Source organism: Lissotriton helveticus, chromosome 1_1, assembly GCF_964261635.1.
Source record: "Lissotriton helveticus chromosome 1_1, aLisHel1.1, whole genome shotgun sequence".
NCBI classification, from domain to species: domain Eukaryota; kingdom Metazoa; phylum Chordata; class Amphibia; order Caudata; family Salamandridae; genus Lissotriton; species Lissotriton helveticus.
Genome location: NC_136057.1, coordinates 1,365,558,469 through 1,365,576,105, shown reverse-complemented (window position 1 = coordinate 1,365,576,105; position 17,637 = coordinate 1,365,558,469). Strand labels below are relative to the sequence as shown.

Here is a 17,637-nt window from a genome sequence, read left to right as displayed (position 1 = left end):
GCCTGGCCTGTTCCTCTCTGAGGAAATGATGCAAGTACTGGGAACATCTCTCCACAGCCTTGCCTGTTCCTCTCTGAGGAAATGATGCAAGTACTGGGAACATCTCTCCACAGCCTGGCCTGTTCCTCTCTGAGGAAATGATGCAAGTACTGGGAACATCTCTCCACAGCCTTGCCTGTTCCTCTCTGTGGAAATGATTCAAGTACTGGGAACATCTCTCCACAGCCTGGCCTGTTCCTCTCTGAGGAAATGATGCAAGTACTGGGAACATCTCTCCACAGCCTTGCCTGTTCCTCTCTGTGGAAATGATTCAAGTACTGGGAACATCTCTCCACAGCCTGACCTGTTCCTGTCTGCGAAAATGATTCATGTTCTGGGAACAGCTCTCCACAGCATGGTCTGTTTCTGCCTGTGGAAATGATCCATGCTCTGGGTACAGCTCTCCACAGCCTGGCCTATGAAAATGATTCATGTTCTGGGAACATTTATCCACCACTCGGTCTGTTCCTGCCTGTGGAAATGATTCATGTACTGTGAACATCTCTCCGTAGCCTGGCCTGTTCCTCTCTGTGGAAATGATTCAAGTACTGGGAACATCTCTCCACAGCCTGGCCTGTTCCTGTCTACGGAAATGATACATGTTCTGGGAACAGCTCTCCGTAGCCTGGCCTGTTCCTCTCTGTGGAAATGATTCAAGTACTGGGAACATCTCTCCACAGCCTGGCCTGTTCCTCTCTGAGGAAATGATGCAAGTACTGGGAACATCTCTCCACAGCCTGGCCTGTTCCTGTCTACGGAAATGATACATGTTCTGGGAACAGCTCTCCGTAGCCTGGCCTGTTCCTCTCTGTGGAAATGATTCAAGTACTGGGAACATCTCTCCACAGCCTGGCCTGTTCCTCTCTGAGGAAATGATGCAAGTACTGGGAACATCTCTCCCCAGCCTGGCCTGTTGCTCTCTGTGGAAATGATTCATGTACTGGGAACATCTCTCCACAGCCTGGCCTGTTCCTCTCTGAGGAAATGATGCAAGTACTGGGAACATCTCTCCCCAGCCTGGCCTGTTGCTCTCTGTGGAAATGATTCATGTACTGGGAACATCTCTCCACAGCCTGGCCTGTTCCTCTCTGTGGAAATGATTCAAGTACAGGGAACATCTCTCCACAGCCTGGCCTGTTCCTGTCTACGGAAATGATTCATGTTCTGGGAACAGCTCTCCACAGCCTGGCCTGTTTCTGTCTGTGGAAATGATCCATGCTCTGGGTACAGCTCTCCACAGCCTGGCCACAGCTCTCCACAGCCTGGCCTTTTTTAAATGATTCATGCTCTGGGAACAGCTCTCCACTGCCTGGCCTTTTTCTGCCTGTTGAAATGATTCATGCTCTGGGTACAACTCTCCACAGCCTAGCCTGTTCCTCAGAGAGTATCCCTGAAAAGCCTAGGCCTGGCGCTCCCTGTAGAAGTAATTCCTGTTATAACATCTCTCCACAACTTTACTCTATTCTTCTCTGAACTTTTTTCTCCAGTTCCAGCCTACCTTTTCTCTTGGAAGTAATTAATTTTTGCAGAACATATTCCTGCTGCCCTAGCCCGTCCCTGCTTATGGATGGATTCCTGTTGTAAGACCGCCACTGTCTAAGCCTAACTTGCTGAATATCCAATAGGGTGGATAAAAGACCAGTCGGTGGAGTAATTCGTACCATGATAACACCTCTACAGAGTCCCCCCTGCTGTGAGGACGAATATTATCCACGTTGTGATGCTGCTGTTTAATTCCGCACTTTGCACTTTACCATGTGAAAATTTCCACCTTTTCAGCGGTGGCGGCTCAGGTAAGCGCGGTGGGGCAGGGTTGGGCGTGGCAGGGGGGAAGCCGATAGACGACGGAATGGGTATTATTTAGTTAACTATACCCCACCCCGCCCCACCTCCCCACGGCACTTACCTGAGCCGGCCGCCTCTGCACCTTTCCACTTTCACCTTATGATCTCTGATCGCAGAGACCACCGGGGTGTACTTACTAGGTGCCCCTCTATCGAGTTCTAGACTTTGGGTCGAAAATGCAGCCACCCATTGTAGCTCCCTCTGTTATTCTGGTCCAACGCCGAGGCCATGAGGAGACGACTGAGTTGGTGGCAGTTACCTCAGAGGGGGTTCAGCCTTTTTGGTGGCAGCTACATACCCCTGCTTAAAATCCATGCAGTTCCCCCTTGACAGGAGCATTCTCTGCCCATCACAGAAGGGTCTGATATACAAAGGTTTTGCATAGGGCTTGCATTACTTTTCGATTGGTATTTACACTGGTTTGTTCGATAAAGTAATGCAAACCAGCGCAAAGCTCCGCTTTGCATTACGCTACGTCAAGGGGCACATTCCATGGGTGGTACATGGGCGGTGCTGTGTAACCATCCATGGTTTATGATGCAAAATCCTATGTACTAACAATAATAGACAGGGGTCTGTGCCAAAAATCAACACCACATTAAAGCAGGTGTTAAAAAGAAAAGATGATTTTATTTCTCCTAACTTTTCTCACTTTGCCTGTGTGCTGCACTCTACAGCACACAAGCAAAGTAAAACTAGTTTATAGTTAGCCTAAACATAGTATTTTGTAGTGGAAGGGTAGCGGTGCAGTACAAAACATATGCTAGACTCACGCAGGCACCTTTGTACTATGGTGCAAATGTGTGTGCCTGGTGCTCGGCAAGCTGATTGTGCGCTGGCGCTAGGGAGAGAGCAGGATAGTGCCATATCTCTGTAGATACAGCGCTTTCCTGCTCTCTCCCTCTCACAAAACGCAGAAACTTTGAGTTCTGCACTGTGTTGCACTGCATTGTGTGACAGGTTCATAAATCTGGGACAAGGTTTTTTATGACAGTGTTAAGGAATGTTTGACATCTCTGCTTGAGAGTTAGCGGAATGCGATATTACCACCCCCTTTTAAAGGGTCCACCCTGGAAGGGCAGGACTGGAACAAAATCAGTCCTGGTAAAAATGTTGAAAGCAGGCCCACACGGCTGTAAGGCCACAACTAGGAGGAGCGAGGCTTTCATTGCTTGGTCAAGCCAGCCTACCCTGATCTAAAAGTAGCCGCCTAGGCAGCAGCTGACCGGGGAAATGCCAGGGTGCCAGACTGGCCAATCTGACCAGGAGAAGTAGGTTGAAATGACTCCTTTCCCTTAAAGCCTTGTCAACATCCTCTACAACCACGTAGATAATTATTTTCAAAATATCAGGTTTAGGAAGGACTACCCACAGAAAATGTTGCCTCCTAGTGGCGCAACATTAGCCCCTGCGGTACCGGGAGCCCCTGAGTTCTAGGGGGCCTCAATCGGCACTGTGCACGGGCAGTGGTCCCTGACCTGAGAACTCCTGACTGGGTCTGGGGGGGAGGGGGGTGCTTTAAGTTTCAATTTGCTACTGCTGTCTCAGCCTAGCTCCCATCTAGTTTTCAAAATGTAACTCCCTGCTGATTAGGAGTTGGGTCCCTGTCCAGCCTCCCTCAACTGTAAGGGTAATGGGTCTCTAATTTCAAACCTTTGAAGAGAAGTACTCCTAAGAACCTTTGCAGCTCTGAAGGCTGTTTACTGGACGTCCAGCTTCCTGTAGTTGTAAGAAGCTGGAGAACTGTGTACTTCTCTAAAAAAACCAGAGATAATCCACCAAACAGGTCATGTAATAGCCCAAACAGGATAAGCCATCCGACCTGCTTACCTAGAAAGAAGATGGGAGCTGTCTGAATGAGATAAAGTTACAGAGGAGAAGCAGACCAGGTTTACTATGACAGCGGCAAAATTGCAGGTGAACAACTCCTAAGAATTTCTCCATCTGGTAGGTATCCAACTGGGCACCACTAGATACTTTTGTCCCTGCACTGCAGCGCCCCATATTTGCCTTTTTGAGGGGACCAAGGAACTGTTACAGTCTACAGGTGAATAGCATCTGTTACCACGCATGCCAAAACCACGCGTGGCTTACCAACGCAGTCAGTACCACGACTGTGTCGTTACCACGAGTTCCATTACAATGAAGTGCTTTAGGGAAGCGCTGGACTTTGGAATAGTTCAAATAACTATCCTAACTCCAGTCGGTGTATCAGTAGCGAAGGTGTTGGAGTTCAACACCAGTCCAACACCACAAAACCTAAAGCAAGTCGTTGTAATGACCTGCGTTGTAAATGAACTCGTGGTAATGTCACAGTTGTGGTACTGACTGAGTTGTAAAGGCATTCCGATGTAATGCCTGCATTGTAATAGATGTTTCCCTCTACAGGTGTGCTGCACGGATAGCAGAAAAGAAACAGTGGCCCCATTTGCACCCTTTGACCCTGAGTTATTCACAAAGTCTATGTTAAAGGACTCAAATCTCCTGAATTTGGTACTGTGAGTACTGAATCCTGTCACAAAGACTCTGTGAAGAACTCAGGGTTAAGCTTGTTCCTGGAAAACAGCTATTCCTCTCCGGAAGGAACACCAAGCCACTGAGGATCCCCAGTGAGTGAAATATTCAACCACAAACACAAGATCCAGAGAGCTCGGTGGTCATGCCCTTGCTGTGAGGTTCCCTGGGTCTTTGGGACACAGAAAAATCTTAACCTTGACCAGCCACTTCCAAGCTTCGGCTTTTTAAGCCTATCTCATGCTAATTTCTCTAGCCGCCAGGTACTAGAGTGTCTTACACCCTTTGGTACTTTTGGTTCTTACACTACTATAGTTTGTATGTTACCAGTCTGATGTCAGTGCATAAATGATATAACCATGAGATATAGCACTTCTTAAAGATTGTAGTCCGAGTGCTTCCGAATAATGACAAAATCTGCCCATGGGAATTCCTCACTACATTGCTTGTGTTAAATCACATGACAAAAGTATGAATCCCCTACATCGACCTTATCACAACATCACGAGGTAAGTATAGGTAAGTAGATGTAGAGGTAGGAATAAAAATGACGTATTTACCTTCAAATGGCCTTGATATAATGACATACAACCTGTTCACAAAATACAGTAGTTCTGCTCAAAGTATTTGCAGAATCTGCAATGCTGCTTACACTATCCAATATAAAATCTAATGGGGCATATCTTCTGACAAGTGATGGACTTAGATGTTTTCACTATTGCTACTGAATTGAACTGTTGTATTTATCAAACTGTATACTGAAGACATATTCATTTTACTAGAAAAGCTAGACTAGACATTGACCGTTATTAAGGGTTTGATTTAGAGCTTGGCGGATGGAGTAAACTCTATCAGGATGGTGGAGGACAGTACATCACAAACTCAAGGGACCTGTGCCTGGCAAATGTAGAGTTGCCTGCGGACAACTCTCTACATTCACATTTTGGTTCTTTCCTGTCCCTACTGCCATGGTTTTTTCGTGTGGTGAAGCACAGGCCAAAGAAGCCTTAATACCATTCACCCTTAATAGGGCAGACAGTGTAAAGTCCTTCTTCCGACCGCTGACTCAATCGAGCCATCAGAGAAAGTATTCCATTGAGGGAGCCAACGTGGGCTCCATAAACAGAATACTTACAGTCTGCCTTACTCTAATAGAGGCGAGCGACCATTAGTTTAATGGAAAAGATACTCTGTTGCAAACATGATGGAGTACCCTGTCTGCCAAATTCAAAATCAGGGCCTAAGTGTGGTACCTTATGTGTTACATTGTATCTGACACTATATCGTAGTCGATAACATCGACCTGCAATAATCGCATTTACCACATTGTGTCTCACTACATCCTCAAGGCAAGTGCTTTATTCGTTATATTACGCCCCACATCTGCTTACCTAGACTTACCGTGCGATGTAGTCGTAAGGTCAATGTAGTGGATGTATTGTTATTGCCATGAGTTATAGCGCATGCGATAAAGTGGCGGTATACCCTGCAAAGAACCTTGATACCCCCTTCTCTGACTCAGCACCTACTGCTTGACCACAGCCGACACTTTAGAGTGAAAGGAGTGTGTCTTGGATAACCTGTGGCACCCTAGAATCCTTTTTCCCAGGCCAGCAGCAAGAACAGGCAATCTCACCTGTGGCATTGCTAGGTGCTTTCTGTTACCAACAAAATTTTAGTAAAAGACAGGCACTCATCCTGCCGCTTCCTGTGAAAGTAAGTCTTGATATAAAAACATCGGTACATGGCTTGTGAAAGTAATTCATATTATGTCCATCCCAATCCTCGGACTATGAATACCTTTGGAAGTAATCGCTGTAACCAGAATAACTTTGCCCCCATTCACAGACCATCAAGTTGTGCCTTATAAAAATTAATTCATTTGTAGACAACCACGCCTGGTGAGAAGACTTCCTGTCATTCTAGAATGCCCTCCTTTACTCAAGCAAACCCTGCCCCACATACCCCAAGCATTTCCTGTGTGTCCATACCCCAGCACTACTTCCAATCTCAAATCCCAGCAATGATTCCATTTTCTAAAACTGAGCCATGCTTTCACACCCAAATGCCAGAGGGACGCCCATTGTAAATCTCTGTGAATAACTAAATTCCCAAATCTCATCCGTGCCAGCCCTCTCAAAATCCCTTTGTATCCCAAATGCTAGTGGTGTCTTCGCTCCCAAATCCAAATGTCAAAACCCAGACCCTGCTAGAACCTCATTTTAGCTGAGTCTTTATTTCTCCAATCCCAGGGATACATCCATTCCCAAATCCGAATGGTGCTTCATTTTACAAATCCCAGCAATGCCTCTATTCTCTAATCTAAATTCTGTCCAAACTTCCCAAATGCCAGCATTGTCACTGTTCACAAATGCCTCTGAATCCAAATCTCAGTGGTACCTCCATTCCCAAAAGCCACCAATTCCTCCTTTCCTCAAATCTCAGCTGTGCGTTTAACGCTAAATACAAGCAGTGCCTACAAACTCAAATCCTATGTCTTCATTTCCCAAATCCCATTGGTGTCGCCAGTCTGCATTCCAGGGGTACCTCCATTCCCAAATCCCAGTAGAAACCTAATTCCAAAATCTCAAACATGGCTTCCATTCCCATACCTCAGCAGCAACTCCATTCACAAATCCCGGAAAGTGACCTAATTCAAAAATCTCAAACATGGCCTCCATTCCCAAACCTTGGCAGTACCTCCATTCCCAAGTCCCAGTAGAAACCTAATTCCAAAATCTCAAACATGGCTTCCATTCCCAAATTTCAGCAGTACCTCCATTCCCAAGTCCCAGTAGAAACCTCATTCTAAAATCTCAAATATTGCTTCCATTCCCAAACTTCAGCAGTACCTCCAGTCTCAAATTCCAGTGGTATCTCCATTCCCAAATGTCATCATAGATTCCATTCCGAAATCTCAGCAGTAACTCCATTCCCTTATCCCAGCAGTAGCTCCAAACCCATAACCTGGCAGTGATTCCAGTTTCACATCTCAGCAGTGCCAGCAATACGAAATTCCAGGAGTACCCCATTACCAAATCCCTTGAGTACCTCCATCCTAATATCCCTTCAGCACCTCCAATCCCAAAACACAGCAGTATCTCAAATCCCAATTCCTAGAGCTACCTCAATTTACGAATCTCAGCCATGATCCTATTTACAAATCCCAGCAGTACCTTAATTTGCATAACCCTCTAATCCCAAACCCCAGTAGTACCTCCATTCCCAAACCCCAGCAGTACCTCCATTCCCATACCCCCGCAGTGCCTCCAGTGCCATGCACCATCAGTAACCCCAATTCAAAAACCTAGCAGTACCTCTAATCCCAAAACACAGCCGGAAATCTCACCCTAAATTCCATCAATTACACTAATCCCAGCAGTACTTCTAATCCCAAACTCCAGAAGTGTCTTCAGTTTAAAATCTCAACAGTACCTCCAATCCCTTATCTCAGCCGTACCTCCAATCCTAAACCCCAGCCGTGCCTCCAAACTCCATGCCCAGCTGTATCTCCGATCCCAAATCCCAGATGTACCTCCACTTCCACATCTCAGCACTACCTCAAATCCCATATTTAAGCAGTACATCTAAGAGAAAATTCCAGCAGTACCTTAAATCCTAAATCCTTGCAGTACCTCCAAACTTCACTCCCAGCTCAACCTCTGTTCCTAATCCCCAAAAGTACCTACAACTTCCAATCTCAGCACTACCTCCAATCCCATATCTCAGCAGAACACCTAAGAGAAAATCCCAGAAGTACCTCAAATCCTAAATCCCGGCAGTACCTCTAAACTCCAATTCCATCTGTACTTCTGATCTTAAACCCCATAAGTACCTCAAATTTCATATCCCAGCACTACCTCCAATCCTAAAGCTCAGTAGCACACTTAAAAGAAAATCCCGGCAGTTTCTCAAATACTGAATCCCTGCAGTACCCCCAAACTCCACTCCCATCTGTACCTCTGGTCCCAAACCCCAGATGTATCTCCACTTCCATATCTCAGCACTACCTCCAATCCCATACCTCAGCAGTACACCTAAAATAAAATCCCAGAAGTACCTCAAATCCTAAATCCCGGCAGTACCTCTAAACTCCACTCCCATCTGTACCTCTGATCTTAAACCCCATAAGTACCTCCACTTCCATATCTCAACACTACCTCCAATCCCATACCTCAGCAGTATACCTATTAGAAAATCCCAGCAGTAGCTTCAATCCCAAAGCTCAGCAGCCCACTTAAAAGAAAATCCCGGCACTTCCTCAAATACTGAATCCCTTCTGCCCCTCCAAACTCCACTCCCATCTGTACCTCTGATCCCAAACCCCATATGTATCTCCACTTCCATATCTCAGCACTCCCTCCAATCCCATACCTCAGCAATACACCTAAGAGAAAATCCCAGCAGTCCCTCTAAATCCTAAATCCCTAGTGCGCCTCTAAACTCCACTCCCAGCTGTACCTCTGATCCAAACCCCAGATATACCTTCAGTCCCCATATCTCGGCACTACCTCCAATCCTGAATCCCAGACGTGCCTCCAACCTCCACTCCGGTCTGTACCTCTGATCCCAAACCCTAGAAGTATCTCCATTTCATTATCTCAGCACAACCTTCAATCCCATACCTCAGCAGTACACCTATTAGAAAATCCCCGCAGTCCCTCAAAATCCTAAATCCCTAGTGCGCCTCTAAACTCCACTCCCAGCTGTACCTCTGGTCCAAACTCCAGCTATACCTTTAGTCCCCATATCTTGGCACACTACCTCCAATCCTGAATACCAGCCGTGCCTCCAAACTCCCCTCCCAGCAGTCCCCCTAAATCCTAAAACCCTAGTGCCCCTCCAAACTCCCCTCCCAGCTGCACCTCTGATCCCAAGCCCCAGCTCTGCGCCCAAACCCCACAGGTCCGTAAAGGGCGCGACCTCCAGGTGGCACTCACCTCGATCTTCTCGGTGCGGTCCTTCAGGGTGCGCACGGACTCCTCCAGGTCGTGCACCACGTCGGAGGAGTCGTGGGGCAGGTCCCCCATGGTGTCCTTGCCGCTGGCCCAGGCGTGCGCCGCCGCCGAGTCGTGGAAGCTGCGCTCCAGGCCGTTCTCGCAGCGGCTCAGCTTGCCCGTCAGCTCCCGGATGGCCTCCTGGTCGGTGGCGATCTGCCCCTTCTGCTGCAGCACCGTCTGCCGGAGCTGCTCGGCCGTGGCCTGGAGGAAGAGGACGTCCTCCCGCGAGTGGCCGCCGGCGGGCGCGTCCTGCGGGGTGTCCGAGGGGCACTCCAGGGCCAGAGGGGTGCAGACCATGCGGCTGTAGAACTGGGGCGCCAGGGGCTTGGCGCCGGAGAGGTCCAGGGTGGCGCTCTTATGCCCGGCGCGGCCGCCGTACAGGGTCTCGGCGCGGTGCAGGGAGCCTAGCTCCTTCTCGGGGGGCATCAAGGCGTTGGAGTCGTTGTCCGGGCCGTGCGCCGCGCCGCCGCCGCCGCGGAAGGCAGGGTGGACGCTCGCAATGATGCATATGATGGCGCCCAGGAAAGCCAGCATCCCGGCGGCCAGCAGGACAGCCAAAAACTTCAGGGTGACGGATTTCTGGGGTGCTCACAGACAGGAAAATATATATAGTGGGTCGAGGGGTAGCGGGAGCCCACTGCCCACGACCAGGAGGCACTGGCAGACACAGGGGCAGGTGCTCGGGGAAGCAGATATCAGATGTCAGGTCTGCTGCCACTGGCTGGCGGAGCCCCTGCTGGGATACGCACCAAATGTAAATGTGACTGTCCAGTTTGTAAGAAGCGCTTGATGATGTGTCACACGCTGCCTCTACGTGCTTGGAAAGGGTGGGGGGGACAGGGAGTTGAACAAGATCAAACACTTCGTCAGTCTGAGATGCTGAGACTAGAGCTCAAGCCTCCTGGCTCCAGGGTCGGCAAGCTAATTACTAGAGCACATCTGCTGCTGCCTAACTGTGTAGCCCAAATAAGGTGCCAACCTGGGGCACCGGGAGGGGTGCGGGGGGAGAGGTTCGCCGTTTAGGTACTGAGTTCCGGTGGCATTGCTAAATCGGGTAGTTTGGGTGGCCCTGCTCTGAGGCACAGTTCGGGAAACCCCGACTCAGATGCTCAGCTCTCCGGTACCGCCGCCGGATGGTGATGTTGGCTGCCCCTGGGTACCTCTGCTAGGATGCTGCTGGCCCTGGGTACCACCCAGGTGATGCTGAGGTGCGTAGCTCTCCGGTATCTCCGCTCCGATGCTGCTCGTGGGTACCACCACGCTGAGGTATCAAGTCTGGGTACCAGTGCTGCGATGCAGACCTGGGCACAACTCTCGTGATGCCGAGATATGAACGTGGTCCACCGCCGATGAGATGCGGACACGCTCCGCTTCCTCAGCCTCACGTCAGGAGCCTCCTTCCCGTTGCCTCCTCCTTTTCCCTGCGGGTCCGCACTCCTTTAACCCTCTCGGTGCGGGGCTGTGTGCTGAGGTGGAAAAGGCGCGGCCCTCGCCATCAGCTGATGTTGCCAGACACAAATGACTGAAGGACGGAGACAAGGACCCCCGGACTAACGGCTCCCGCTTTCTCCACAGAGTGCATCCCTGCTAGAGAAGGGCGAGCCCAAAAATTAGCAGGGAGAGCCGAGCCAAGGGTCTGACTCGTCTCTGAGAGCCCATGCACGAGTCGAGCCCTAAAAATGATTGCTATGTAAATCGTCCAACAAACATCACGCAAAATATGATAAAGTCTCTTCATAATAAAAAAAATGTATTTTTTTAACATGTCATCGTTTTGACATTAATGCTTCACATTACAGCACTGCTCTGAGAAGTACTTATTAAAAGTGATCGTTTTTTAAACATGAACCATTAGTGAACTAAGAGGCAAGACAAGTTTTATTTTAATTTTATTTATAAAGTTTTATATAGCACAAACTTGACCCAAGAGGGTATCAGAGCGCTTTACATTTATGATTGTTGTGTTAAAAGTTACATCAGTTAAAAGAGCATAGTAAGGTACAGCACACATAAACAATGTTGTAGGATGGAGGGGAGGAAGGAGTAATAGCGGGGAGACGAAGAGGAACTGTGCCCAATGTGCGGCCGTGTAGGTGACGGTCAAGGGGGAAACCAGGACCAATCTCCTCATTAGCTGTCTAGCAGCTCCACCGGGCAACAGCCATGTTGCTCAGGTCTCAGCATTCAGGAAAACCAGATTATTTGTCTTGAGAACTTTGTATAGCGCTGGCTAGACCTGGAGATATCAGAGCGCTTAACCAGAGGATCGTTGTATTACAAGGTTCATTTAAAAAAACTTTATATAGCGCTGGCTTGACCCGGAGGTATCAGAGCGCTATACCAGAGGAGCATTGCGTTACAAGTTACATAAGTTACAATAGCGTACTAAGGTACTGTAAATAGACAAAGAGGTTGAGAGAATTTGTAGGGAAGGAGGGGAGGTAGAAGTCATAGGAGGGAGACGAGGAGGAACTGTGTCCAATGTCCGGCTGGGTAGGTGACGGTCGAGGGGGAAACCAGGGCTAATCTCCTCATTAGCTGTCTAGCAACTCCACGGGCATCAGCCAAGTTGCTCAGGTCTCAACGTTGAGGAAAAAAGGAGGTGGGGTGGAGGGAGTAAAAACAAACCAGAGAAGGAGCTGGGGCTGCCATTTAGGCCAATGGGTGATGTGTTCAAGGCCTGGTCGGAGTCCGGTGGTAGGGAAAACTGTGGCAGTCATTTTGAGGTTAGGCAGAGGATTCTAAACTTGGAGTTAGAAACAGCCGGTAACCATTTTAGACTTTTGCTCGAGATTGCTTGAGATATTTTCCAGGATTGCACGTCTCGATAGAGAAAGAGTGTGGAAAACTACTCACGATGCCATTGAAGTGCTGTGATAGAAGATCAGAGTATAGTGGTCACAATGGTAGGCTTTGCCCCGTAGGTTGCCCAGATTATTATAGAGCAACATTGTAGTGTATTAAATCAAACACAATAGGTTTTTGGACAACTGGTATTCTGAGCTCCCATATTTGAAAGTGCTTTCCTACATGATAATGAAGAATAATGAGTTTTGGTTAAATAAAATGTTGACCGAGATCACACAATTTAAGCGTGGGGAGGCGTGATTTATCCTGTTTTTCTGGTTTCACTTTGAACAGATCAGCCACTAGTCAGTATCTATTTGTCTTTCCACTTTATTTTCATCTCTTCGTGAATTTTTCTGCAGTTTTTATATAGCACAAACTCGACCCAAAGGTATTGGAGCACTTTAAGAGAGCCCTGCAGCTTTGGCTCTAATGCCACATCTGGGGTAGTGGAGGCCTCATGAAATTCGGCTCATTGTAGGCTTAAGGTTGCAAGAGGACCTCAAGCTGAGCCAGAAGCGGGATTCAGGCTTGAGCCTGGCTCGAGCTTTTACTGGCTCGTCCACCTCTAATCACAACTCTTTTCTAACCTTCAGCATTGTCCGATGTTCCAATCCTGCCACCCATTCATAACTCTCCCGATCCACCTTACTTTCGCTCTCAATGCGGTTCCACTAGTAGGGCGCAGGCACACCGCTGCCAGAGTACCCCAATCCTGACAAGCAGGACTCAGGCTAGTCCGCTACTGGGACCCACACACTGCTCTGCTGATGTAACTCAGCTCTGACCTGCAGCTCCCATGTGGCCAAGTACTGGAATACAACCACAGCTCTACCAGAACACCCCAATTCTGAGCTGCAGCACGCAGACTAGTCCACTTCTGAGACCCACAAACAGCTCTGCCAGATCACCTCTATGCTACCCTGCTGCGCGTCAGCTTTTCTAGTACTGCAGTCCACGCACAGCTCTACCAGTGCACCTCAAGCCCGACCTACAGTGCCAACTACTATTTCAGCACTGGGACCTGCGCACAGCTCTGTCAAAGCACCTTAACATTACCCTCAGCAGTCACTGCTACTCCAGTGCTGGGGCCCTCACAGTGCTCAGCGATGCCCTCAGCCCTCCAGTCTCAATGTGTCTCAAGTACTGGAAAACAAGCACAACTCTTCCAGTTCACCCCAGTCCTCATCTGCAACCCTGCAACTGGCCCAGTAATGTCTCCCACACTCAGCCCTACCGGTGCAGGTCAATGCAGCACCTTTGGCTACTCCATACATGGGGCCGATACGCGGGTCTGCTAATGCGTCAGTCCCGACCTGCAGAACCCCTCCTAATCCAGCACGGGGACTACCGACATCTTTGCCAGTTTACCTCAAGCCCAGCCTGCGACACCCACTACCATGCCAGCACTTATTTCGGCAGTGGCAGCCACACACAGATCCTTTTTTGTGTTTTTTTTGTTGAATTAGTTCTATTCGTTTTGAAAGAGAAAAAGGCATACAATCAGATATAGATGCAATACAAGCATAATATATGCCAAACAAGATGCACATAAGAATACAATTGAGTACGTAGAGCAGTTGATACGTCAGAAAGTCGAAAAAGTGAAGTAAATGGGCAAGGACACAGCGATGGGATGTGTCCACAGTGTGATGAAATAAGACACAAGTGTTTAAGAGCACAAGAAGAGCTTATTTAAGTGAGTCTAGGATTGTGTGGTACAGTACCAAGAAGTCCGACATGATTTGCATCCCCTATATTACAAAAGTCGCCATGAAAAAGAGGAGAAAAAAGGGATAGAGTGGGTAAAGGGAAGAAGGGCAAGGGTATAGGAATAGGTCAGGATGTTATCTTCATGACCCCAGTGCAGCCCCTAATGCCTAATGGCGGGGTGAGTAATTGGATCCTGAGAACCTAATTCCATGTACTTATCCAGGGTCTTCCAGACCCTACTAGAGATTGGCGGTGCAAGGTGCCTCCCTGAGAGTCATGTATAAGCCCCACGGATATATGATACCCAAGCTCTCTAGGTGCGATATGATAGGTGTTGGAAAGACTTCCATCCTGTAAGTATAATCAGCTGTAATATGTTCGAAAACTCCTTTGTCAAAAAGTTTGGCCCATTTAGTAGAGCTAATTGATTGTTGTGGGAGAGGGGGATCAGATAAAAATGTGTAGATTTTAGAATCGATATGTCCCGAGCGTTGCCAGTGGGTAAGGATCATGATTAAGGCCAACTTTTTGGAGAGCTCATGGTTAGATAATTTGACTTTAAGACATCTATCTAGTGTTTTTAACACATGAGTGTACCAGAAAGAATACAGTAGGTATGAGGTATGTTGGATTTTGACACTGTAAGAAAGGAGGAAGTGTCAAAGGGGCAGCAATATATAGCCAGGGTGGGGTGTTGTGCAAGTCTGATAAGAACCAGGAAGACCCTTGAGCTGCTAGATAGGCCGTTTGGTAGAGGTTTCAGTTTGGGAGGCTACTATAACGCAGTAGACTTCCAAAGAGATTTATATGAGGCCCTGGCTCTCTTATCCTTCCAGAGGAACTTCAAAGTAATCTTTCCAAATCATGAGAAAAGGAGGAAGAGAGTCTCAATGGAAGCATGGAAGATAAAAAAAAACTATTGGGGTGATAATTATTTTGAGTGTTTGGAGTCTGCCCAACTAGGTGATAATTTTGGGTGACCAGGCATTCAGGAGTTCACTGACCTTGGTAATAGTGGGAGATTCATTAAAGAGTATTGTATCCATAAGATCTCTACAGAACCATATCCCTAAATATTTGAGACGAGTAGGAGTAGATTGCCACTTAACACCTTGGCTGCTAGGGAGATTATTCTGCTATGCTGAATAATATGTAAATCCATTGTTCATGACGAGCTGAGCTCGTCATGAGCACACGAGCAGTGTACTGCATGACGAGCTCAGCTCGTCATGAGCATCGAAGGGGTTAAGACCTGAGTCTCCTAGGTGAGAAGGAAGACAGAGGATTTAAAGGGAATACTACTGTCTTATCTTTGTTTAAAGATAGCCAGACACTTTTGAGAAAGCATGTATAATTACAGTGGGAATTCTCATCTCAATATCTTTGGAGAAGATTAGGATATCGTCCGTGTATGCAGCTGTTTTAAAATTGTGTTGTCGATACTGAAAGCCTTTGATGTTCAGGTGTGCATTGAGTAGTCTAAGTAGTGGATCAATAGATAGTAGGAAAAGTAAGGAAGAGAGAGAACAGCCCTGCCTCGTTCCTTGGTGGAGGTGGCAATAAGAGGACGTTGAGCCATTAACCCTAACGTTTGCCTTGGGTTTTGAGTGAAGAGCCAAGACCATGTTAATGAAGGGTCCGCCCAGTGTGTGAGACTTCAGTACCGTGTGTAGAAAAGGCCAAGACACTTTGTCAAACGTCTTTTCTGCGTCTAGAGCAATCGCTGCAGTTGGCAGCAAGGATAAGCGAGCTTTATCTAGAATGTGGCAAAAAGTGTGAATATTATCTCTGGTAAGACATCCCTTAACAAAACCGGTTTGGGAATTATGGCTAAGGTGGGGAATATGGCTCACCAGCCTATTGGCAAGGATTTTTGCAAAGATTTTGGCTTCCATATTTAAAAGAGAGCTGGGGTGGAAGTTTTTTGGATCAGAGTGATACTTACCCTCCTTCTCCTTGGGTATAACCACAATAGTAGCCTCAGCAGCCGTACTGGATACCTTGCCCGCAATGGCATAGTGATCAAAGATATTTTTAAGGTGGTTAATAACAGAGGATGTGAAGGTTTTATAAAAAATAATTTGGGAAGCCTTCAGCCCAAGTGTTTTACCTGAGCGAATGGCCTTAATAGCTTTAACGATTTCATCTATTTCTATTGGTTTATACAGAGACGATCTGTCTTCGTCCGATATCATAGACATGGGGAATGAATGAGTTAAGGTTTTCCAGGCATTTGTCCTTAAAAGGCATGTCGATTGAGGGGTAGATAGCTGTTGATAAAATTCACTAAATACCTGTAGAATGTCTTGGTTACTGGTTTTTTTGGCCCGTCCTTGCTTTTAATGTGGGAGATGAGGGTGGTGAAATTATATTTAATGGTGGTGGCCAGTAATTAACCAGCTCAATTGCATAGCAGTAGTTGCCGGGATTTCTGAGCATGAACACCCAGCTAAGCTCTTTTACTGACAACAAAGTTAAAGGAGTATTTTAGCTGTTTAATCTCCTGAAGGAGGGATTTATTGTTAGAGTGTCTGAAAAAAGCCTCTTTCTTTTTGATATCGTTTTCAAGTGCCGGAAGAGAAGCCATCATTTCATCGTTTCTCCTGTACATTCTCTTAGTGATCTATCCTCTCACTGCACATTTAAATGCATCCCTTAATATTATGGGAGGATTAACAGAGTTTTCATTTTCCTTAAAAAAGAGACTTATGTCCTTATTGAGTTCGGCGATATCTTCCTCAAAATCTAGAATATCGGTGTTGAGGCGCCAAGTTCAGCTCACACCTGTGTCTGTGAGACTATGAATGCACATCAAATTGCAGCATGATCAGAGGTAACTATTGCAAGAATTTTTGTATCAGCTGCGTCGTTGAGCAAGGAAGCATCAACAAGGAGATAATCTATACGGGAGAAGCTAGAGTGGGGGGGAGAAAAAAGTGAAATTACTACCCTATGGGGTGTGTAGTCTCCAGGCATCCAACAGACGATGTGAGGCGCAAAGGATGAGTAATTGTTTGTGTGTTTTCGGTGTTCTATATCTAAACGCTGAATGTGGGTCCAAGATGGGGTTAATAGGGAGATAAAAGTCCTCCCACTATTACTTTCGATACTTGCCGGATATCAACTAGTTTTTTGTTAATAGTACACCAAAAGTTAGGGTCATCTATACTGTGAGTGTAAATACTAATGATGTTGAACTCCTGAGCACCATTAGTTAGTCTCATAAGTAGCTATCTTCCATTATTATCATGTTTCACTGCACCTATGATTAAACCTGAGTTCCTAGATATGAGGGTAAGAACCCAATTTTTCTTCCGGCTAGCTTCGAAGCACACGACGTCTGACACCCGCCACGTCCTCATATTATAGGCCTTCTCGGAAGCCTTTCCTGGTTTTTTGGGGGAGAGCCATGTCATCAGTGAGTCCTTACAGTAGTCTGACATCTTGGCTCTTTTGACTGGGTGGTTCAGACCCTTGGTGCCTAAAGAGACAACTTTCAAATCCAACATTGAGGTATTGTGTAGGGAACAGATATAAGTTTCTGTGTATTAGACTCAATATGAGATTGAGAGAGATGAAGGGTAAATTGTGGCGAAGCAGACATCCCATCAAACAAAAAGCCAGGTAGGAAGGGGGTAGAGAAAGATAAGTCGATCTGAAGAGTCACACTTATTACAGG

At 47.1% G+C, this 17,637-nt stretch overlaps 1 protein-coding gene across 1 annotated transcript in view; it reads right to left on the bottom strand.

Moving 5' to 3' along the window:
• Window positions 1-17,637, bottom strand: part of NPTXR (neuronal pentraxin receptor) — a 244,917-nt gene that overhangs the window by 55,203 nt on the left and 172,077 nt on the right. The window contains exon 1 of the mRNA XM_078683563.1: window positions 9,339-10,733. Coding sequence (XP_078539689.1) covers window positions 9,339-9,932 — 594 coding nt within the window. The 5' untranslated portion in view covers window positions 9,933-10,733. Of the gene's footprint in view, window positions 1-9,338 lie in introns of the transcript that reaches the window.